General features: G+C 36.9%; 1 protein-coding gene across 1 annotated transcript in view; it reads right to left on the bottom strand.

Moving 5' to 3' along the window:
- GALNTL6 (polypeptide N-acetylgalactosaminyltransferase like 6) overlaps window positions 1-25,623 on the bottom strand; it is a gene marked incomplete at both ends in the record, with an annotated part of 424,708 nt that overhangs the window by 250,644 nt on the left and 148,441 nt on the right. Inside the window, 2 exons of the mRNA XM_079534806.1 lie at window positions 956-1,094; window positions 22,287-22,395. Of these exons, the coding sequence (XP_079390932.1) occupies window positions 956-1,094; window positions 22,287-22,395 (248 nt within the window). The remainder of the gene's footprint in view (window positions 1-955; window positions 1,095-22,286; window positions 22,396-25,623) is intronic.

Below are 25,623 nucleotides of genomic sequence, written 5' to 3'. Positions count from 1 at the left end.
TATGTTACAAGGAATTAATGTAAGGAAAGTAATGTGGACACAAGAAGTCAGTTCACTCAGGATGCTATAATAACATCCATCACACGTGATTTCATGAAGGTCATAGGAACATAGCTGAATTAGAACATGAAAACGATGCCTTCAGGGTTCAAGTTTCCCAAGTGAGACACTCAAGCAAACTCAGTGACAGACAGGGCTAGGTTCAGAAGAGGAGGGGGGAACAGTGAAAGGCTGCCGCAGCACCAACATGCTTCTACCGCATCACTTCTGAGATCACATTATTCCCTTCGCTCCTGGGGACACACTGGGGAAATGTCAATGACTGTGCAGATAGTAGTGAGTGAGAAACAAACGATCAGAAGGTTAGCTTGCAAACACATACAGAGCGCATAGACATGCCACCTCTCTTGTATTTAATAATTGTCTTCTGCAATTTTACTAATAGAGCATGGAAGAGGAAGATGCAATTGTATTTCTCTCCCTCTCCCTGCCCCATCAAGATCTCAAGCTTTTTTACCTAACAAAACCAGCACAAATTTTTTTGGAGACACTGGTCCAAAAATGGGTGTATGGGTCCAATAAGGGTTTATGCAATTTCTAAATCTGCCACCAAAGCTCTGCAACTACTAACAGGAGAGAACCTGAATAAAGTTTTCTAAATGTGAAGTATTTTTTATCTCTATCTAAGAAATCACAACAAGGAATGTCATTAAATCATTTAGTAACAAGAAGTGGTCTTCTATAGTCACAGTATGTAAACAATAAGATGGGAAGCTGGTTTAAAAGACAGAGAATGTGATCCAAATATAGTGAAAAATTTAATATTTCCTATTTAATGAAACTGGCACTTTGTTGGCTGAGCTTTCCTATTTCACCTCCCAAGAAAGCAGCTTATTTAGATGTATTCAAAGAGAAAAACCTTACAGTGAAATAGTCCATGGGATAATTTACATACTTAGGATGTCGGATGTCTGGCAGAGATCGCTCCAGTGCTATATTGTTGCTAACAAATATGTTGAAGCCATTTTCTCTATAAGCTGAATCATCATGGTCTTCCTCTGTCAGAGGGTACGGCTTTCCGTGTTCACCTTTCCCTACAATAAAACAAAACAATTATTTGTCTCAAACTGATAGCACAGGATGGACTACAAAGACAAAAATAACAGTTCAATTAGTATACTGGCACTGGAACATATCTAATTAGCTTCTTCCAATACCTTTATTGATAAACACAGGACATAAAGAATAAAATCTGTTGAGATGTTCCTAAGTTAGCTTTGTTCAGAACAGGACTGAAAAAAAGGCACAGAGCTGCCCTCAAAAACCTTCCAGCACAGAGCTCAATCTTTCCCCGTGTCCAGGACTGGAGCATAAGGATGACAAATTTCTTACTCCTAGATAAACTTCAGAACAAAACTTATGCCATCTCTGCTTCTGGAACAGAAGTTATTTTCCTTGGCCCTGTTCCCTCAGATTGGAGTTGGCAGGTAAGTAAAACTTCATTTTGCAGTTAAGGGAAAAGAGCTTTTAATCCATTTCTTACTCTTCATCACAATTTTTTTTTTCTTTTCACAGTTCCACGGGCCTTTTTTTTTTTTCCTTCTTTTGTTGCTTCAAAAACCTAATAGCACACTTAAATGGAAGAAAAAAAAACAAAACCAAAAACTGTGTTCTTTTCACCTCATAAAAAGTCTCAAAGAACTTTCTCTGTTAATTTTATGGAATTCTCAATTACATATCCACAATTCTATGAGTAAAAAACAAAACTTTCATACAAGTTAGATTTGCCAATGATATTGAAACAATGCTGAGACAATTATTGGACTCTTAAGTATAAGCAGAACAGTGAGATTAAATTTCTCTTCAACAATACTTCAAATACAGTTTCAGAGAAAGCTAGCTTTGAATTGTGTTTCCCCTGGTACTTGGGCACACATCTCAACTGTGATAAGCATCTCTGCTTGAAAAATGAAGGGTTTGTCTATTAAAATTATCCATAGTGGTAGTTACACTATTTTGTTAAATTACTTTAAAATAAATCCATTTCAGCTCAAGAGAGCACAATACCTGCATTTTACCTGGTTAAGATTTCTACAGTGCAATAACTAACCAGTAAAGCAATACTCCTAATACTCCAAATACAAACACATTATGCAGGTAGAAGAACAAACATTAGAAGTCCCTCTCAGTTCACCCAGGTTGCCTTCCTTTCGGAGACACAGTCAGCTTAAAGCCATTTTATCTGCAAAAATTTGATTTGTAGATTAAGCTAAACAAAGCCTTTTTGCATCAGAATCCACTTTTCGTAGTATAATTCTGAACTAAGGGATGGTTTTCAGCAAACTGTTTTTGACTGATCTGAGAAAATGGAGCACTCAGTTATGCAGTGCTTTAGCAGGCAAAGCACTTCCCTACACATACTATTTCCAAATACAGCTTCAGCATTAAAGTTTAGGGCATGCAACATTCCAGAACAAACAGTAATGAAACCAAATGTTTTGCTCTGGGCTCCTTAAACACCCTTGTACTCCAAGGGACCAGCCAGATGTCCTCAGTGCTTCTAGTGTCTTCACATTGTCGATTTGGTTTCAGAAAGTGGTCACTTCAGTTCCCTAAAGAAACCAGCTGCTAGTTTCCTGGCAAAGGATGGACTTTCTATTCCAGCTTTTTGTTCCCAAGTTGATTCTCATCAACTCACTTGGCTTGCTTAGTACCTACCTCAGGCAACTATACCTTTCTCTCTTCCAGTGAGAGAGAATAAACAATAACACTTGAGAGAAAATGAAAACACGAAAGTCTTTTTCTTTTTGACTACTTTTTTATCCTCTTCATTCTTACAGAGGACACAGCTCTTCAAGCCTACTCATGGTCTCAAGAAGATATGCGTTCCTCTACATCTCATTTATCAGCTTATAACCTCTCCGTTCTTCTCCCTCAGTGTACCCTCATAAGAAAATAGCTCCTCTCACTTGAGATCTTTTTAGAAAATTAATCTGCTTCCCAGGTAGATTTGGTAAGTGACCATGGCCACTTCATCTGGTCCTCAGCTGATCAGGAGCAGCTGCAGACGGGGATGAAAAGGAAAGCAAAGCAAGCCAGGAGAAACAGTCAGCAGTATCCTTAAAGCCTATGAATCTCTGTCAGTGGTCTAAGAATTTCAAACTGCACGAATAAAAATGTTTACAACAGGCCATACAATCAAATATGCTGTAGTTGCTCATTTTCAGAATTTTTTTTTCAGATAAAACATTCTTTTTTTATCCCAAATCTTGCACAAACATGTACAATTTCACTCTAAGTCTTAATAAAACATTTGATGTTACTTACAAGGGGGAAAAATACATTCTGAAACACTCTTTGGTTATGCTGTTTCTTTACTAACAGGTATTTTGTCATTTTTATTTTTAAGGCATCTCTGAGATACATATTAATGCATCCTTAAACTAATGTGATTATTTTATGATTTCATACTTAATATGGGGAGGAACTACAACATTTTGGAATGTTATTCAGAATTCAATTGTATCAGATCTGCTTCATAACACAGTGACAATAAGCTACTGTAATTCAAACCCTGAGACAGACGTCTTAGCCCCAACTATTTGACCCATTGCAATATACAGATTGCTTTTGCACGTATACAGGAACTTGGGTCATAAGGTACACTAGAAGTTGCGAAGCATGACTACTCCCTGACACTAAAATATGTGCCTATAGGCATCTGGGCTTTTAATAATCCAGTGGGTATTTCTCCCAGCTTTTACTTGCCTATTTACCTTTCAGCTGCTCCTGATTAACTACAGCTGAGACAGTCACCTCCCAGCTCCTGCTGTACACCAGTTGGTTAATTTTCCTAAAAGAGCTCTGGTTAAAAAGAGGTGATTTCTAACGGCTGGACTTGCAGAAGAGAAAGAAAGTGCTTGGAAGCTAAATATAAAAAAAAATATTATAAAATGAGAATTACTTCTGGAGAATCAGTAGTCCTGAATGGTTTCCTCTGTGCAGCAACTTGCCATATAGGAGTCTTCCCAGCATTACAAATTACTGTAAACATTAAATTTTCTTCCATCACTTACTTGCCTTCCTAGATTACTGAAGGCAGTTGCCTCCAATGCAAACTGGTTTGGAGATGAACTATCCCAAAGTCTACTTAAAATGCCAGAGTACAAAGGGGAAAAAAAAAAAAAACAGTACAAGAAGAGTAACACCTGTGAAAAAGAGAACCAAGGGGTTTACTGTGAAAGCTACAGAATGGTACTTTGAAACTACTGACAGAGAGAGACAAGCCATCTTATGCTGGTTGTTCTGCCTTAAGGCAAAACAGCAATTCACTGTGGCCATCATGGCTACAAAGTAGTGCAGGGAACAGAAAGGGAAGCATGCCCTAATGCAGCAAACAAGCCAGCCCTAAGACTTGCTCCTAACCCTATCTGAGGCTGGTTTACAATTGCAACACAATCCCAGGATTTCTTGTTCATTTACTCAGATCTTGGTTTTTCAGAAGGTGAGGGAAGGAAGGGAAGAATCCTGAAGAACCAGAATTGTCTGTGACATGTGAATTCATCCTGGGCCCTAAACTCTCTCATAGTGGAGCAGTAGGCTCCACTACAGGGCAACAGAAGAATGTGAACAGTGCTGTTAATTCATGAAGTGCTCTCTAAACTTACTGATTGCAGAGTTCTTACACCTTGATTTTAACTTTTAGCTCGTTACTCAGTGTGAACAACACTTGGAAAATATGCTAGATTTTGTTTTTTAATACCATATTACTTTTGAAGGTGACATCTCTACAATACTTAAATGTTAAATTTAATATATACTTTTTAAAATTCAATACACCACTACAAAATTCTTATCCAACGACTGTCAAATAAACAGAGTAAAGATAATCTAGACATCCAGAGAAAGTACTGACTTGGTCAAATACCAGATGTTCAGGAATTTTTTAGCTCCAATCAGGGATATTATGTCCCCTAGGAAATAACACACTCTATACCTAGCACTAATGAATTTAAGTTTTATGCTTGATAGCTTGTGATAATTGATAGTTTAAGAAAACCTCAGTGAAAGCATCTACTGTTTATATTAAATACAGATGCAACAGAAGGAGAACAAGCCGTATTTTTCAGCAGATGGTGTTAAAGGAAGCTTAGGGTGAGACAAGAAAATCAGAAACATTCTGTATCCTCAGCGCAAATGTGTAATAGCGGAGTAATGTCTCTGGATCAGCCAGGCATGATAATTATGAAGAGAACAGGGGTACTGCTAGCAAAACGTATCATCTGGAAATCAGTTTGAACATATAACAAAAGAGAAGTTCAGTACAGCTTCAGCACGCAGTGGATAAGAGACCTTGCCTGAAAAAATTAACAATAAAAAAGCACATTACAACAGTTTGTGGTTTTTTTGTTGTTGTTTTTTTTTCTTCCTCTTTGATTATTTTCAGATTATTTATAACTCAGTTGACATGGTAGAAAAAAATGCTTTTGTTAAAGGAAGGCAAGGTATTGCTTGGCATCTTAACACAGGAAAGTAGGTGGGCAAACAGCACAGCCCACTCAGTGTCCTGTGCACAAATCTGAACTATTCACTGTTTATATCCACTGCTATCAGTTCACTCAGGCTAAGCATCTTAGTCACACCAAGTAAAGGCCACAATTCATGAAGAGCATGTTTTAGTTTAATAATGTCCAAGCATGATATTTTGAATTTTCTACATGCTAAATGCTTTATTATACAAGATTTCATTTTAATACATTAACATAAAAATAAATTTACAGTATATTCTACTATTTCGTATAATATTAAGTTTTTAAAGCAAGGTGGTTTTTTGCTTTGTTTTGTTTTTAACATTATTTCTTAATTTTCCTAATGCATTATGTTTGGTTGTTTTTGTTGTTGTTTGTTTTTTTTTCTTACTTTGGAAAAAGAATCTGCATAGAAAAATGAGTCAAAATTGTCTTAGGCATATACTTCAGAAGCACAGCTTTATACAATATATATATTTTTTCTTTTTCTGTGAAGAGTTCATTTAATTTCAATTAGTAAGTAGAACAGATAGTCCATTCTGAACTTATACTGCTATCATATTCTACCTTTTTGGGGGAAAGGGAATCGCCATTTAAAAACTAATTAAATAATCTTATTTCTTTTAAAACATGATTTTTTTATATCATTCCTCCTCACAGATGGGGGCACAGTGTGAAGCACATCTGTTAAAATTCTGGTTAAATGATCTTGAAATGAGAGGTGATTTCATAAATGTACATAATAGGATTTCTTTTTTCGACAGTAAATATCTCATCTACTCCTAGAGTATTTACATTTAGTAGAATTTTCAGCCTCTCCACAAATTTCTGTATTCTGTAATCGACAAAGGCATTTGTGTGAACTTTTTTTTAATTATGTAAAAGTAGCTCATGAGTCAAGTCTAGTTCAGAATAGATCCTGGGGAAAAAAAAAAATAGAAAAGGAAGCTACTTCATCAAATCACTTTGTTTCATGCTATGGAAGGCTCTGCTTGCTTTGAAAACAAACGCTCTTGTGGTTTTACATGTTAACATTCATTTCCACTAAAAAGCATTTCAGGTCAAGAAATGGATAAAGGAAATAGTCCACTAACATGTTAAGAGCAAGAAATTAAAACGGTACACAGCTCCCATGAAAGTAATTGCCTTTGCATGAAATAGATAGAAAATGATGGTTTTTTTTCCTAACCAGAAGAGTAGTGAAGCAATGGGAGAGGCAATCAGGGGAATGGTGGAAGTCACAAATGGTGACGAAGAGAACAGTGCTGTGCCTCAGAGAGATCACTGGTAGAACTTTGACCACTGAGTGAGGTTGGCCCCAATATTAAATTACTATGAACTCTACGAAATGTAGGAGAAGGACCGGACATAAGTTGCTGGAATTATATATATATTCTTTTTTCTCAAACTCAACAAAACTTGCATAAGAAATGGAAACATATTTACCACAATTCTCTTCTACTTTTCTTAGACTTAAGTGTACCCCATAGCTGTACAACTTCACAAGTCTAAATTACAGGAGAGCAATTCGATTGATTTTTTCATCAATGAAAATGGGATTAAAAGTGTCTATTTGTTTTATTTTCTTGGCTACTCTATCTGGTAACAGCTTAGAAAACCACTGAACTAAGATTTATAATACTGAATTATTTATTACATAACTCTGTCAAATTCAGAGGCAATATAAAAGGCTTTTCCTTAGCATTATAGATACATCTATAATCAAATCTTACTTATGCAATTGGGAAAAACAAAATCCCTGCCATCTAAATCATGAGCAATACATTTTTCAGGCGAGAATAAATCATTTATCTGTAAATATATAACAATTTATTTATTACTGTTTCACGATTAAACCAATATAGTAAACAAACAAAAATTTACTCCAGTTTTCTGGTAGAAAACATTCAAGTCCCAACTATTTTATTATCATTCAGATGCCAGTAGCATTTGATTTCTTTTCAAGGACCATGCAGTCCTCAGTAAGTGGTTTGGAAAAATTATTGGGCATGAATATAAGGACTTGTGCTTTCACCAATGCTTTTACAGTAACACGATGGTTGGCAGAAGAAACATGAAATAAATTGCTTCTCTCTTTGGGAATGGCTTTATGCAAATAGCATTAGTTGAAAGAAAAAGACAAAGCTTCAAATTTTGTCATTTAGTTGCCTGCTGACTTCCACACTTGGAAAAAAAACAACCAAAAAAAACACCCAAAAAACACAGAAGAGTGATGACTATGTTCCTTAAAGTTTTGAGAGTGAGTCCATATCATATTGTAGTTGCATCTTTAAGTACTGTTTGCTTAACACTAGCATGAGATAAAAATGAAAAGTCTATTGCTAGAAATTAGATACATACTTATGGTGATGATGCATTTGCCCATTCCTCAACAAAAAGAAATTCCACACAATACGACAAAGAGCATTTCTTAAGAGGATATCCAAGATACAAGTGGGAACCTCTGAAAAAGACTTATGTTACATATGCAGTCTTACTATGTTTGAAAAGCATTAGTTTAAAAAAAAAAAAAAAAAAAAAAGCCTATTTAAGTGAAAAACTACAGCTTTCTAACTGCATTAGACATAACTTTCAGATTTCCATAGACCACCTGGGCTGAGGCTGTCTCTTCATGTTGTAACTTCTGTGATTGTAACCTCTGTGTCAGAATACAAGAGAAAAAAAGAAAGGCTTGAGATTTCAAGATGCAGATTAACAGTATTCTGAGCTATGGGAATAGCTTTGTGTGCTTAAGCAAACAGGAACTGCTGCCAGAGGAAACAATGGTTTGGTGGGCATCTAAAAGTTGAGAAAAGCAGTGGCAGCAGTGAGCAGTGCAGGGAAGTAGGTCAAAGGCTGGCAAAACATCAGAACCTTCAGGTGACCTTGCCGAGGCTCTGGCAGCTTGAATCTGCTCATGTCCTACAAGGACCAATCTCAGAAGTAAGGCGGACTTTAATGCAGAAGTGATGAACAATCAGCTACCCTAGCTGTTTTCTTGCCAAATTGGACTGCAAAATAACCATCGCTATACTTAAGGAACTCATTATTTGTTTATCTATAATGAAGTATTGTTTGCTCAGCCAATCAATTTGCAGGAAGAGAAAATGAGCTCCGTACTCATGAGTTCAGCTCTCCCAGGTCTCCAGGCACTCCACTGGATACTGATCTGAAATTCAGCCTGGCAGCTGCTGCTGATGTTTGCATCCTAACAGAAAAAGCACATTACACAGCTAAGCAGTGATGGATTTTTCCAACTGTTATGATAGCATTTATATTACTCTCTTTTTTTTTTTTTTTTTTTTCCTTCTTATTTTACATCCAGACAGTGTGCTGCATCTTAAATATGTGCATGTTCTCAGTCAATAATTAATTCCAAAATCTTGTGGACTACACTTTCTGGACTATTAGGGTAATATATCCCTTGCACTTTTCATTCCTGCGTAACATAAAAAAAATGCCACCTCTGAAGTTTCAAAATGCATTGCTGAGCAAAAATATAGTGCATGGGGGCAGGAAATTGCTTCCAAATACATCATGAGGTTAGCCTGTGGCACTGTCATATTTCAGCAAACAGAAAACTAGATGAACTCTGGAAAGTAAACTGTCTGAATATTTGAACAAATACTTTATAAGAATAAACATGTTTTAAAAAAACTACACCTTGTAATGCTTGCTTCAAATACTGCAATGGTTTGATAAGCAGAAAGAACCCTCATTTCCCACTTTAATAAATCTAGATTAAAAAAAGGAAGGAAAAAAGAGCACACCATTTGATATGTCCAGTGTATTTAGAAAGCCACTGTTTACTATGCAAGATAAGCAGCAACACATGCTGTTTTGATATGAACTGCTCAATCACAACAGCTGAGCAGCAATATCCACAGCAGCATTCTGCAGGCTGAGCTGAATCTAGTCACGACCCTGTAGCCAAGGGATGCACAGTACATCTTCTCTTTAGTCTAACTACTTATCACCAAATGCCACAGATACAGGAATGTGTTTTTCCATTTAATATTGGGGCAAACTAGCCGTAAACCATTAATCAGAGCCAAACCTTGTAAGACCTGAATGAGCAAGCATGTAAGAAATAGAGATCAGCCACAAAAAGACTTCACAAGGTAAACATTCTGCAGGTAATCTGGTTGTTTCAGTGCTTAGACAAATTAATTCATATAAAACCGTTTCAAGAACAGTATCCTAATTGTCTCTAGTGCCAGGAGATTTTCTACAATTAGTGTGTGCCCATGCAGATCTCGTAATGCAACGTTACACTTGCACAGGCAGTTTTACGAAAATACCGAAATACAGAATGATAGGTTTTGAACAGCTGTAACTAACATAAAACATTTCCCTCCCCCTTCTTTCTTCATTCTAAAATGCATCATATGCATGTGCTGTTCAATGCATTCCATCGCAGAATAACAACAGGATGTGCCACAGAACAACTCTATTATTAGGAGTTCTTTAATTTTATTTTCCTCATGTATCAGTCTAAAGTAGCTCTAGAAGGTGTTCCATGGCTACACAAATAAGATGGAATAGCCTGTAAAAAGGAGTTTAGCTATGCATGAGTCCATGGCATGCAATAAAAGTGCTACCCTGTGGTGTGCATTCCACAAAGAAAAAAAAAAAATACATGAGCTGTCACAGCTTCCAGAAAATCTAGATTTAGCCTGCAAGACCTCTACTAGAAAAAGTGCCTGTATCCATTCTTAAGTATCACAGAATCACAGAATTGTAGGGGTTGGAAGGGACCTCCAGAGATCATCGAGTCCAACCCCCCTGCCAAAGCAGGTTCCCTACACCAGGTAGCACAGGTAGCTGTCCAGGCAGGTCTTGAACATCTCCAAGAAGGAGACTCCACCACCTTCCTGGGCAGCCTGTTCCAGTGCTCCGTCACCTCACTGTAAAGAAGTTCTTGCGCACATTTGTGCAGAACTTCCTGTGCTGCAGTTTCTGGCCGTTTCCCTTTGTACTGTCACCATTCACCACTGAAGAGTCCGGCCTCGCCATTCTGCCCCCCACACCTTAGATATTTATAGACCTGGATCAGGTCCCCTCTCAGTCTTCTTTTCTCAAGGCTGAACAGACCTGGATCACTCAGCCTTTCTTCATAGGAGAGATGCTCCAGGCCCTTCACCATCTCTGTGGCCCTCCGCTGGACTCTTTCCAAGTGATCCCTGTCTTTTGTGTACTGGGGAGCCCAGAACTGGACGCAGTACTCCAGATGAGACCTTACCAGGGCAGAGTAGAGGGGGAGGATCACCTCCCTCGACCTGCTGGCCACGCTCTTTTTAATGCACCCCAGGATGCCATTGGCCCTCTTGGCCACAAGGGCACACTGCTGGCTCATGGCCAACCTGTCGTCCACCAGGACACCCAGGTCCCTCTCTGCAGAGCTCCTCTCCTGCAGGTCATCCCCCAACCTGTACTGGTGCATGCAATTATTCCTCCCCAGACGCAAGACTCTACACTTGCTTTTGTTAAACCTCATTCTTTTTTTTTTTTTTTTTTTTTTGCCCAGCTCTCCAGCCTGTCCAGGTCTCGCTGAATGGCAGCACGGCCTTCAGGCGTGTCAGCCAATCCTCCCAACTTCGTATCATCAGCAAACTTGCTGAGGGTGGCCACTATCCCCTCATCAAGGTCACTGATGAAGATGTTGAACAATATGAAGATATTAAATGCTCACAGCTGAAGTTTAAGGCAGTCCCAGGAACAAGAACTGACTTCCAGCACCATGACTCAGTAACAAGACCATCCTACCTCCTTTTTTTAAAGTTGAGAAAAGGACACATAAGCAAGAGGAGTTTGCAAACTCAGGGCTGTGATGCTAAGTTCCTCAAGCGGTATGTCTGAATTTTATTGCATATTCAAGTCCACATGGATCCATAGCACTATATAACTCAGTTTCATCGTTCTCAGATAACACGAAACTCAGCATGCACATAACTGCCTAGCTTAATAAAGACATGACTGCAAAACTCAGAGGTACTAGAATTATCCTCAAGACAAGCTGTGTGATCCCATGGAGCTGAATCAACAACACACCCTTATGCTTTACTTTAAAAATAGTACATTTTTAGTAGACCTAAAGTAACACTTTGCATCTTGACACTCTTTTCTCCTTTCCATGTCTTCTTTTGTCGAGTCAGTCACTCTCCTCTTCTGAAAATGATATTGATACTACGGTACTGCATACACTTGGAAGCATCACACTTCTCAGTAACTGCCTCTTTCTCCTTTCACAAGACACTACTTCCGCTGACTTCATGAATTTTGCCTTTTTATCATTCATTTGGTAGTTTAAAATGAATTGTTCATTTGGTAAGAGCCTTACAACTGACAGATATTCTGGTAATGAAAACTAAACTTAATGCTTGACCTGGCATGAGCACAGCTCTACACAGGCTTTGTCCTCCCCAGTCATTGATTCACATGTTTATGAATGTCAAGAGCCTAATTAATGTCAACTGTTTCTGAAGTCTCTGACATAAATTTGACTAAACATCCTGTACTAAAGCTAACTGAAATTGTGAGTCAATATAGCATGGAATCAAGTAGAGACAGATGTGAAGACTCAAAAAAATCAGCATCAACCATGAACCAAATTCCACCTGATGAGTTTAAAACATCTTCTGTTTGAGAGAACGACTCAACGCCTACAGAAGGCAACTGAGAATTTATCCCAAGTCAAACATTCATACATTATTCACCAGGAACATGCATATACCTAATGAGAACATTTTCAGAGAGGTTAATATGCAGAAAACTGATGTCTGGATTCAGACAAAAATTTTCCTTAATTCCATTCTATTTGTTGAAGTCTGGGCTAAAGGAAACAAATAAAAATATATGTATTTTGTAAAACCAACTCTTAAAAATTGTGTACTATTTATGAACCAATGCAGTACTTTCTCATCCATCGCAGTGAGAAAAAAAAAGCGCTGAGTATCAAACCAAAGTCTCATATGCATACAGCTTTAACTTAGAGATTAACCTGAAACAACTACCTGAAAATCTGTTCTTCATTCAGAAAAATTAAAAAAATACTAAACTCTGTTACGCAGATTCATGATGTAATTATGCAGTACACAGTAATCTTCAATTCCACTTTCGCATATATGAGAAAAAGCCCCTCAATAGATCTGGTCTTTGAGGAGAAGGGGGGGGGGTCTTTAACAATTATGCTATGAGAACAAGCATACACACCTCTCTAGCCCTACATAAACACAGTAATAGAAGAGGATATTAAGCAGAGATCAATTTAAGTTGTATGCTTTGTTTCAGAAGCATTACCAGAAATACTACCTTTTAAGTTGCTGCTGTTAAGTCATCTCATTGTAATTGGACAACTGCTTTCACTTAAAAAAAAAGTGCAGAATCGCTTTCTCTAAATAGTACTTTCTCAAGGATTAAAATCAACTTTTAAAGTAGTTAAAAATGTCAACATATATAGCTGAAATTGAGAGAAATAACAGAGAAGTTAGACTGAACTACATCCTGTTGACACTGAGGAAGTATCAACAGTGTTTTCTGTATGAAATTAAATTTGGCATTTTGAAATGTTTTCAATTTTTGATGTATTAAGATAAACTTACTCTACTGAGTCTTGATTCTTTCATTTTCACTATATTTTCAGGATACCTTTTCCACATTCCACAATGCTTCTGTTAAAACTAGATGTGAAGTTGACAGAAATCATGAGTAACAAGCTCGCTTCTTCTACAGTACATTCATTCTCCTGCTCATCCGTGAAAATGAATGAAATACACATGAAGTTATTGAAAGAACCTGTCCTTCAATAGGCCTTTAATGCCTGTGGGAGTTTGTGCTAAAAATAAATAAATGAATGAAAAAGATGTCTATATGTTCCATTCAGATTTTACATAAAGCAGTGAGAAACCTTCCAATCAATTTCTCTTCTATCATTTGTTTTTATCAGCCAACCAAGAAATATTTGAAAACCTGACCTGTTCTTTATCAAAGCACTCAGTCAAACAGCTGCGCTCAAGGATTCTCATTTAAGGGCCTTCTCAAAATATGGATTTGGCTCCGAATTTAACTCTTAAAGGTAACAAGACTAAGGTTCCCTCAAATTGGGTCTATTCTGAAATAGGCCTGTGAGCTAAAATTATAGCCAATAATCCATCAGTATCCTTATTAGCATTGTTGGGAAGTTTGTTATTACCTACTAAATAGATACAAAATGAAAAAGTGTTGTTACTTAAGCTTATGACATTGCTAATCCAGGACTCCAAGTTCCTGTGTAACACATTAGAATCTGCAGTAAAAGCAAACAAGATAAGCAAACAAGAAAAAACAACAACAACAACAACAGATGAGCCTTTATGAGGAAACACGGGGTGACCTGTGTCTGTTCAGCCTTGAGAAAAGACGACTCAGGGGTGATCTGAATAATGTTTATAAATATCTGAAGTGTGGAAGTCAAATGGACATAGTCAACTTCTTTTCAGCAGTCTGTGGAGATAGGACAAGGGGAAATGGCCATGAACTGAAGCATAGGAAGTGCTGCACCAAAATGCAGAAACTTCTTCACAGTGAGGGCAACAGAGCACTGGAACACTGTCCATGGAAGTTATGGATTCTCCTTCTTCAGAGATATTCAGGACCCATCTGGATGCCTACCTGTGCAGCCTGCTATGGGGTGCCTGCTCTGAAGGGGAGCTGGACTCACTGATCTCTAGAGGTCCATTCCAACCCCTATAATTCTGTAATAATATGATCCACATCACAGTTTACTACAAATTTCAAAACAAAATTGATGATTATATCAGCTGGGGAAAAAGTCATCCAAATGCCATTCAGAAGTGGCAGTATGTTAGTAACTAGCTTAACTTAATAACAGCTAATTAAAATGTCAGCGCTCTAGAAAGCTCACAGCTTTCACTCTTCTTTCTGAAGCATATGAAAGTTGGATTTTTTCCCAATATAACCACTTCAGCTAAAGCTAGGAAAATATATAGAGGGAAAAACAAATTAACTAGCATTTTGTTTATTTAGACTTTTTTTAATTTTTGCATAATAAAATTAGATCAGTCTCTCAACTAAAAAAATCCACTTTCATGTACATTGGCAAGATAAATCATCACCCATAATAATGTGGTTTCCCCTTTCTTTTTTCTTTTTTTTTTTTAAATTTTTTTTGTGTGTGTGGAAAGGAGGACAAATTCTTTCACCTCTCAGATACCAACTCATTGTGAGCATGGGTGGGGTGACTGTGTCACATAACACAGCTTCCTTTTGGCTATGGCTCCCTAAAAGGCAGTACTCCCAGAGCATTATTTGATGAGTTGATGTCTATAAAGCAAATCACAGCAAAACAACCTTGTTTTTCTGCTTTTTCAAATATATTAACAGAATGCTAGACAAATCTCTTCACCAGCCCAATAATTTTCCTTTGTCAGCTTGTACAGTGAAAACAGGGGGGAAAAACATAGAAAGTCACCCTACACATATTTAAGTCATAAATAACATTGAGATAACTAGACTCAAAAGAAAGTTACGAAAGGAATGAATTGGGAATGAAGCCCAATTTCATTCATCTTTTTTTGCAATGATGATTCTATTCAACCCTATTCCTGGCCTTTTGAAAGCCAAAATACTAAAACATACTCTGAAATTGTGTTAGTGAAAACTGTTATGCACCCTGCCAAACACAAGAAAAAAACCCTAGCTTTGCAATATCATGTCAAAGAGAAGCACATGGGTGATATTGTAAAGCAATACATTATTCAACATCTTTGAGGAACCTTAGCAATTACAAAGTTCAGGCAAGCACCTCATGAATTTCAAAGTGTCAACAGCTTTCTGATTTCCTGGGAAAGGCTCGATTGTGATTATCATTACGATGGTTCTAGATGATAAAGTCTAAAACACACAAAGTTCCCGAATACTATGCAGGCAATCTATGTGTGGCACCATCACATTTTGCTAATTCCCAACTCCTTTCAGTACATGTAGATTAGAAGGGGATTATCCTCTTTTGGGCCTTTTGACATGAATTCAGGTCAAAGAAATGCCTTCTTGACATTTTTAAAAGAAACAGTCTTTAAGGCTGGTTTACAGCAGATTATTTTATGTCTTAAACTTAAAAGGTGACACAAAAGCAGTAAGGAAAATCTCCCTTTTGTTATTCCTTCTGAACTGAAAAGTATGGCATTGATATGCTGTAACTGTCAAGTACTTGTTCCAGGTCTTTTGCCACAGCTTCTTCAGGATGCATTTCCCCTTTCATTGAATTGGGACTTTCACAGCGAAACAACAACTGGAAACTGAGCTACAAAAGAAAGCAATGTTTCTTTGTGCCACTGCACCAAGATATAATTGCTCTAAATTGACAAACTTGATAATTATAACATATATCTCCAGACAAATCAACTCAATTTAGATGGTCTATAGAGCTCTCCTTTCCTCCTTTCACTCAAAGATATATCTATTCTGAAGGACTCTCAGTTGTTCAATTTTTTTTTCACTTCTTACTTCTAGGTAGGTTCTGTTTTAAACCCCTGAGTATTACACATTCACCAACACAACTTCATCACTTCATCACTAATACTAATGCGAATCCACTGGTAATAATATACTTACCCTTAGTCCTAAGGATAAGTTAATAAGTAGCAGCCAGGATTTGTTTCTCGGTGTTCTCTTCTGATTTTATTTTGCACTGGTTTGTTTGCTTCTCCCTGTCCCTCCTCATATCCCCCCCTCCCCAGAAGCACTGAGAACAACATGCAAATGCAAGGGAAGAAATGGAGAAGAATCTAACTAGCATCAACCACAAAAATTGCCCCAAATCTTTGCTCTGAGTACTGAAACCACTGCTTTCCAAAACAGTGTTATATTTCTGGCCTCTTCTGCAGCCATGCAATGGAAGGCTGCAACTGAGGTCGTGTGGGTTCATATTACATCCCAAATAATCTCTTAATCAGTATTGTGAAATGTCATTTCAGTCTGAGGAAGCAAGTTGTCATCCAGGAGTAAAATTTCAGCACTGAAAAAAATGAAGCAAACCAACCCTGTTTTTTTGAACAAAGTTTAAACTTATGGAGATTATATCACTGAAAATATCTCAAAATCCAAAGCAATACTTGAGAGTATAATAGCCTTATTTATTCTTGGTGTCTGGTTTCAAATTTATCTCACTGCTGTTTGGACACACTAGGGAAAACAAAGCTTGAGTGAAAAAAAAATAAAATCAGATCTTAGTTAACAGTGCTTTATATTTTACAGTGCAGATGGTTTTTTCACATGTGAAACACTTTGTGTAACTACAGTAGATTGTAACCATCTTTTCCTTATTATACATTCTTTATATGCAATTTCCTTTACAAGCAATGATTAACATTCAATTTGAGAATTTTTTAATCATATCAGACTTGCATTAAGATAAACTGACGAACATTTTTCCCTTTTACGAAACAATACATTGTAAACAGCAGGGAGCAAACTCATGATTAATGGTATGAACTATTAGGTTATGACAGCTTATCAGAACCTTGGCTAACACCACAGTTCCAATTATATTGCAAGTTCTCAAATTCTTTCTAATGGGATTGCAAGTTCAAAAGCCTAAATTAGATTTAGTAAATTAATTTAATGTACAGTGTTGACAGACTTCCAAATGTATAATCCCATCTGAAATACAGGATAAGTAAATCAGTGTTTTAGTACATACTTCTTCCCCCACAACTTTGATTATGTTTCTGTGCATAAGTACCACAGAACAAATCTCTTCCTACCAAGAAGGGAATTACATTTAATGTTGCTATCTGTATGATGCTGACTGAAAACTTATAGAGTCACTTTGGCACTAAGTTTTCCTTTGAAAAATTACCCTGAGCTTAAGAATACACACCAGTCAAAATAAGGATTAACTACAGAAGTCTTGCAGAACTATTCCATCTCATTTCATTACAAAGAACATTTGAACAGAAACGATGGGAAAAAAAAAGTCATCAATGAACTATTGCTTTAGGTCACTCAGAAGTCAGCTCTCAGGTTTTTTTTAAGTTTAGTTTTGATTAAAACTTCCAGATGCTGAATTAATGTAAACACATAGGAAACTTTAGCCTGAGATATACTGTTCTACAATAAGACTAATCTGTGTACAGTACACAAGGACAGTTACTATCACGGTGCTACCAAGGTGTCCATACTACTACCAAGGTGTCTATATGCTTCTAGGTGAGCATCGCCTTATCAGAAGCTTTAATGGTTCATCCATCTCTGGTGAACTAACCTGTATGAAATGTCTGCACTGCGGCATGTAAAGGTCAAGATCTTTAAAATACTTTTCTCCCAACCAAGATAACATGTCAAACAGGCAAAAAAACAAAGACTATATGGAACATAAGCAGGAATTATAACTTCCATTTTTTTCCCCTTCAACTAAGCCTTCTGCATGCTATTTAAATAAATAGGAGGAAAAAAAAAAAAAAGACTGTGCGTATGACTCAATAACTGCTAGGATAATGACAAGGAACACTGCAGAAGTTTTTCATTTGAGATCTTATTAACAGACAGAAGCAATATATAGTTCAACAGTTAAAAAATATTGGCAGCTGAATCTTAAAGTCACTTTATTAATTCTTTAAACCTATTTATCTTGAAGGTGAATTAAAAAAGAAAGTTTAGGGCTATAAACACAGATTCTTAGCAGTTACTATTCTTTTCTAAATTTGCTTTCAATTACTGTAAATTTTCTGTGCAATTAATAGATTACAATCATTTTAGCACACAAATGCAATTAGTCATAATATAAGAGAAGAAAGAAACCAAGAGTATTTAAATGGCAGATTACTGAAGTATTTCCTTTACTTAACAATGTGAAACAGAAACTGAAAAAAAAAAAAAAAAAAAAAAAAAAACACTCCACTAAGGAATTTTTGGTATGCAATCTTTCTGCGGCACTTTATAGGTTATTAATTTCACAAAAAGAATGAATAAAAATTATTCAGAAATTAAACCTTATTTGTTTTCCCAAAAGTACTCTGTTGAAAGCTTCCATTTTTCTGTTCCTTCAGTTTCCCTTCTGAAGTACTTAACCATGGGTAAGCTATCGCTCACAGTTAGAAACAGCTTTTCAGAATCAGAAATAGCACTGTACTCACATACAAATGCTCAATCTATGCTTCTCTAAATACCTAAGAATTACACACATAAAATGTTCCTCTTAACTGAAAAGGGCTGTAATTCATCATTAATGCTATCAGTCGTAATTGATGAGCACACACAGCAGAGAATTTATTGATGGAATGAGATGTAATAATGGAGTAACAATGACATTGACTGATTCGCTAAGACTCTGAATCTTACCCAGGGTATAAAGATAGCAGTGAAATCAACAGAATTTCTCATGGATTCTTCTGGATTACTACCTGAGGCCTTCCTGGCACTCTTGTGAATTTCATACTTTACAGGAGCATTCAGGGCATGTCAGATTCCTAGTCCTTGTTAGAAAGCCAGAAAAAACAGTGGTCATTGGCACAACAGCAGTTGTCATGCTCCTGTAGTAAAGAACTTGATAGACATCAGTCCTTCCCAGACAACCAAGCAAAAGTAGGGCAATGTCTGATGAAGTAAAGAGACATGTAGAGTTAGTAGCTGATAAATGGGAATGCTAGGGGCTTCAGCAGTCAGGATTTGTGCTCTGTCCAGAGATCCTGGCAGCCCTGAACTGCCCTTATACCACCACTGTAGCCGTAGCAGAACTAACATGCATACTAACAGCTACCTCCATTTTTACCACAAGTTGCACTTATGTTGCTAACTGCAATGTAAGAATGCTTTCATATATACACAAGACAATATTAATCACTTGCTGAAAAGAAAAAAGCAGATGGAAGATCTGCATTTGTTTACAGCTTTCTTAATTTTAATGTATATTAAGCATATTCTTCATCAAGGCATGCCATAAGATGTATTCATAGAGGAAAATAAATTAATAGAAAGAGCTTTTAGTTGAAATGCTGATTTCATGTCAGAAAGATGGCATGACATATCAGCTCTAATAAAGCCAGTTTCGTTCCTTAACACATACTGTTCCCTCCCCTGTCATTGTTACATCTGATTCACTGAATGGGCTACTTCAGAAATGGAAGCAATAAAACTTCGAGTTCTTCATTCCTAAAGTGCCTATAAAAAAAAAACATATCACTAAGAATTAGCTTTGTTTCCCCTCCCCCCCCCCCCCCCCCAAAGGTGAACATTTACATTCATTTTTCTATATTTCAATCACTGGCTTTGAAGTAATGCAAGAATATTATTCAGAGAAAAATGGAAGTGATTGGGATGTTGAACAAAATATCTTCAATTTCAGTATGCCTATTCAGTACTGATGAGCAGTATGTTAAATACAAGTCATTAAATGCTCCCTTCTGCTTTTGTGTAAATCAGGGCTTAGATAACTGGAACTAATTGGCTATCTTTCCTTTTCTAACAACAGTACAGCAATTAGCTGCTTCTGCAAGTTTCCATCATGTTTCCTCTACTGATTTGTTGCACTCACATATCAAAACCAACAAAGATTCTTAGAACTTCCTTTAAAGTTTCATATCTGCTTGGAAAGATTGAAATTATTGAAACATTATTAAAAACAAGCTCCAAATAAAACAACAAAATAGTCTGTAATAGAGAAGTACTTCCAGCACTTTTCCAACTCAGAAAAAAAAAAAAAAAAGACTAAATATGATAGCACACAAAATATTTAATTAACTTTTTAAAATCATTCTACAAAATTCACAGCAGTCAAAGAATTACCAAGATTCCAGACAAAATTAGATTTTTCATATAGGGTTAATCTACAACAACAGTGGGTATAGGATGAACAATTTATCTGTGTCAAAAACCATTTATCTAAGTATCTGAGAAAAGCAAGAAAAGGCAAGTCCTACAAGGAAAGGCTCAGGATGTTTGGGTTGCCCTGGGGAAACGGAGGCCAAGAGGTAACCTCAATGGTCACCGCAGATTCCTAAGGAGAGGAAGCAGAGGGAGATGCCAGGCTCTGGGACTCTGCTCCTGGGAAGTGATGGTTAAGAGGAGAATGACACAAACCTACTCCACGGAAGGGCCATGGCACAGTTGGGTATAGGTGCAGAAGCCGATAGCCATTTTGTGAATCTATGCAACCGCATCAGTAAGACCATAGCAGAATTTCAGAGAAACCTGTGTGTAGCCTACTAGACCTTGCTGCGATGGTCAAAACTGATAGCAATTCAGCCCCATATCACATGCTAATTTAGAGATTTTTACTAGGTACAGAAAAAATATGGCTACTGAACAAATTAGCTTTAGAAGAATTATGTCTCCAAAGATTGCTTTGTATTTTTGCCATTGGTAAGAAACAATACTTTACAACATTCTTAATAGAGCTAGAAAGCATTATCTCTTTTCAAGACAAGAAATCAAGACTCCAAGAAAATTAAATACCTGTGAGAAAACTGGAAATTCAAGTTAAATTTATGGACTTTCAGACTGCTGCCTTAATTACAGGCCAAACCACCCTCTTCCAGTAACTTGCAAGTATTCAGATACAGCTAGAAAAGCAGGATCATTTATCCAGAGTCTGGACAAAGAGTGGAGAGCTAAGCTCTATTCCATCTGCAACAAAGATTTCTCTAAGGACTTCTACATGCATACTGAGTCTGGCTATGATGGGGGTAATTTTCTTCACAGCAGCCTGTCTGCTGTGTTTTGAATCTCTGACAACAACAGCATTGAGAACACATTAATATTTTGACTATGTGCTTGCACAACCTCAGGGCTTTTTCCAGCAAGTTGGTTAGTCTGGGCAAGAAGTTCAGAGGAGATTCAACTGACAGCTGACCCAAAAAGATGATTATGAGTGTCATATGGATTCAGTTATAGAGGTATTTTGAGAGAGGTGTTGATTGTCATTTGACAGTTGGATCAAGACAAAATGATTTATTTTATGATAGTAATTAGCTGTTGTAAAATAATGACTTTGAAACACTGATTATGGTGGAATTTAACGACAGTATCCCTTCTGTCCCTTTAAATAAATTCATCTTATGCTGAATAGCTATAAATCGTATTAGAAAAGAAAGACTCAAACCTGAACGCGTTCCTGTGACAGAAAGAGGAAAATAAACCCTTGCATATATGGCCTACAACACACAAAGGTACATTAAAATTATGTTACTGAATAACAAAGTGTCCTTCAATTCATCTGCAAATACAATTTGCTTCCATTGCCACATCATTTTAGACGGTCAGAATGAAGCAGCTATAGCATAAGTAACACTAAGAGGCTAGATTTCAACAATGGCAATAGGGTCATTTGTATTGTTATTCCTAATATAACTCGGATATTCCTTACAGTTATAAGTACTTGGCTCAGATTTTATCCACTGACTGAAAGACAATTTTGCTTCAGCTGTGTCCTGTGTTTGGAAACCAACGCTTTTGTTTATATTTGGATACAGTATCACAAATGATTTCAACATGAAAAATACTGTGATTAAATTTTTGCCTATTTCTTAGCGTAATTATATAGCTATCAGCATTCAACACACTATTTCTATGTTCACTTAGTTATTTTCAGAGAGATGGTATTTCTCTTTGTTCTGACCCCTCAGTTCAGATTATGTCCTTGTGACATGCTGTATTCAAATACAGACTGTTATGATTCTTTTTAGCTGACTTAAAAGAACGAATGACCACATGAGGAAAAATAAACAAATAAAACTCTTAAACTTGCTCTGAACTAAAGCATACCTGAACGCATAGCATCTTTTTGAATACTTTCATAATCATGCCAGTCCTTCCTTTTCAGTCCATCAGTCCAGGTGAACAACTGCCCATCTCCCAGCCCCAGTGGAACTGTCTGTGAAAACAAAACAAAACCACAAATAAATACATACACATACGTATGGTTTCCATTATCACAAAACAATATTTATAATATGCCACTAGTGGGCAAAACACTCAATTTATCCAGTGGAACTACTGAGCCTTAACTCTAGCAAATGAAGCTACTCCGCTAAATATTGTGAGAAAACTATGAATTTAGGTGTTTTGTATTTTTTTTTTTTTTTTAATAAAAAAAAAACTATGTAATTGCTACAGTTGGTGTTACAGCTGAAAAGATTATTGTGGTGAAAACAGGAAAAGAAACAAACAGGGAAGGAATGCTCACCTGTATCTGAAGATCTAGTTTCACAGGAAAGACTCCACAGAGATGGGATCTCAGAAAGAGACCCTTCCTCAGTGGGGCTCAGTCCTTAAATGGGGTCTAGGAGGGGTGGAGCCAGGCTCCATTCCTTCTGGTCACACAGCTGAATTGCCTTCACCTGTGCTCCCAGGGCTGACTCAGCCCTTTCCTCAGGTGATGAATCAGTGGTTCAGGCCATGACTCAACAGTTCCCATACAGTAATTAACTGAAGTACTTTGAACATATCTGTAATATTTCTAACTCCAGTAGTGGCTGCTATGGCTGGCTGTCAAGAAGTTTACGAAAGTTAAATGGACCACTAAAACTGCACAACAGGTTGTCAGAAATGTCTCTCTCCAATAGATGAAACACCATACTTTTATTCATTTATATTTGCTTAATTCTCATTTGTGCAAGGTTAGTTATTGTTAGTCAGCACCTTCCTGTGCTCCCCTTTAACTCTGGTGTTTTCTGATATAGCCATTGATAAGTAATTGCTGTTCACATAAGGCCAAACTCTTTGCCCCAGAGGTACAGAGCAAAGAGACTGTGGAAGCACTTTCAAATCCCTTAGATGCATCTCTGTGGCACGATATAAAATATAAAAAAAAAAAAAAAAAAACCACAAAAAAAAAACCAACAAAAAAAACCCCAAACCTAGCAAACAAAAAAACTCTCCCTTTCCAGACTCCAATTTTCTGCATCAAGCTTAACTTATGAAAAATGTGGTTAAAAAACTGCTAACAATAAAAACAATTGATAAAGAAGACAACTTACTGCATCTGTGCTGAAGAAAGAAAAAAAGAGATTCATAGCTGGTTAGGAGTAACAAAGATTCTCATTCTGGTGGTTTGAATCGTAAAGCAGTGCAGAATGAAGAGCATATGTATAATGCATTGTGCAAATGTTTCTTAAGCATGTTCAAAGAATGTGTGAAAACATCTCAAAATCAATTCTTCCGAAACAAAATTTGACCAGCATTCTACTAAAAAATATTTTGAAATCTCTACAAAAATCTCATGCACATGTAAGAGCAATACTCTGAATGCATGACATATCCTCGTGTAAGGGGTAGGTGAACCAAACAAACATTGGAGGGATTATTTTTCTTACTGATTTTGCACGACTAGCAGCACAAAATGTGAAGATATTCAGTGCCGCCAATGAAGTTGTCCCAGCATTTTCAAATAGAATCTCCCTTTTTTGTACAGACAAGTGTTTGCCAAGGTAAATGATATGGATCTGGTAGCTAAGAATTCCCTGAAAAGTAGGTCCCAGTGCCTTCAGAATTGTGAGTAATGCCAAGAATGCTGAGCAAGTCAAAGTATCTCAAGCAAAGTATGCTAGAAATCCTGTCTGGCAAGATTCATGCGAAAAAACCTATTTTTTGTTAGCTGATATTTCTGTGCACCTCAGACAATCAGGGCAAAGTATTGTGGGCTTGGTGCTACCCAATAAATCATTGAGCTACAGAGAAACATCACTCCTATTCTGTTAGTGTGACCTACTTTTTTAGTTTTAATCTTGAAGTTAGGTAACCTATATCACAGACTACCTAAAAGCAATCCAGCCTGTTTTTACAGCTCTATTGCAGCTTTTGCAGACATATTCCAAGAAAATGTTCTTTTTTTCACATATTACTATACATCAGAAGGTTACATCTGGAAGAGAAGGAAAACTGAAGATATTCTGAGATAAAACTATTTAATGTTATCAGAATATATAACTTTTTGTGACCTTGAAATTAACTTATTAATTCAAGTAATTTTTGTGTTCAAACAATGCAAATTTTAATAGTAGAGAGTTTGGTTCTGAAAGTCAGAAACACAAGACAACATCGGTGCTAACAGACTTTTTCTTTGCACTTGATTCTCGTGTTCATCCTCCTGAATTAGCACTTGAAAGCACATAACTGGTTCCTTTCAAAGTAAAGCACAGCCAGACTGGCTCCAACTAACCTTCTACTATCCCCCCTCCCCCAGTCAGTAGTAGAACAGCTGAAGTGAAACTCTCAGTCCTATGAATTCAAGACTATCAGAGCCACCAAAAGCAGGATAAAATTTTGTGACCCTTTGTTCCAGTTCTGGCCTCTTTTCCTGAGAACAGTTATTTAAATGACAAACATAACATACTGACATATATAAATTAAGTAAAACGAGTCTAACAAACAGATAAATCCGATTACTGCGCAATATATAAAGAACAACCTGAAGACTTTTTGGAAGTCTATTTTGGAAAAGCTCCATTGCCCTAAGAGATGAAACAGAAAACAAACCAGCCCCAAAGTACAGTGTTGATGCAACCAGAACTCTTTGATCAAAATTAATACTTGAAGAGAAGCCAATACCATAACGAACATCCTTTCACTGCAGGGGGAAATTGTATACAGCACCCTTGCACATGGCTTCCTTTGAGTGACACTCAGACAGCATAACCGCAGTAAGAACTCTTAGGGATCTGAACATTGCGGTCCACAGAGAGATCAGACTTCATATTCACGCAACTTCTGCCACCATGAGTGGTGGGACATGACTTTAGGAATGGATGCAGTGTTTCACAGTCAAACCCTCCAGAAACAGCAAGAATTTTGCAGTGAAAATTCCACTGTTTGGAAGAAATCATAACTTTCAGTCTCTCAGCTAAATATCTCCATTGTCTGCATGAAGGAAGCATTTCTTCTCTCTTTTTTGACATTGCTAGATTGCATAATAAAAAAATGCATTTGGGAAAACTAGTTTCATCATTTCACTTCTGCTTAAGTGTAAATAAAATGCATTCCTTAAACAGAATTTCTGCTAAAAGACTCCTTTGTAAAACTCAATCAAAGTATACGCACTGCTTCCTTGTTCCTGATGACAATGACTGGAAAAGCCCCCATTTCTTGAGCATCTCTAGCCAGT

This window comes from Tetrao urogallus (assembly GCF_951394365.1).
Source record: "Tetrao urogallus genome assembly, chromosome: 4".
Lineage (NCBI taxonomy): Eukaryota > Metazoa > Chordata > Aves > Galliformes > Phasianidae > Tetrao > Tetrao urogallus.
Note: the sequence above shows the minus strand (reverse complement) of the source record. Positions and strands in the feature narration are given on the sequence as shown.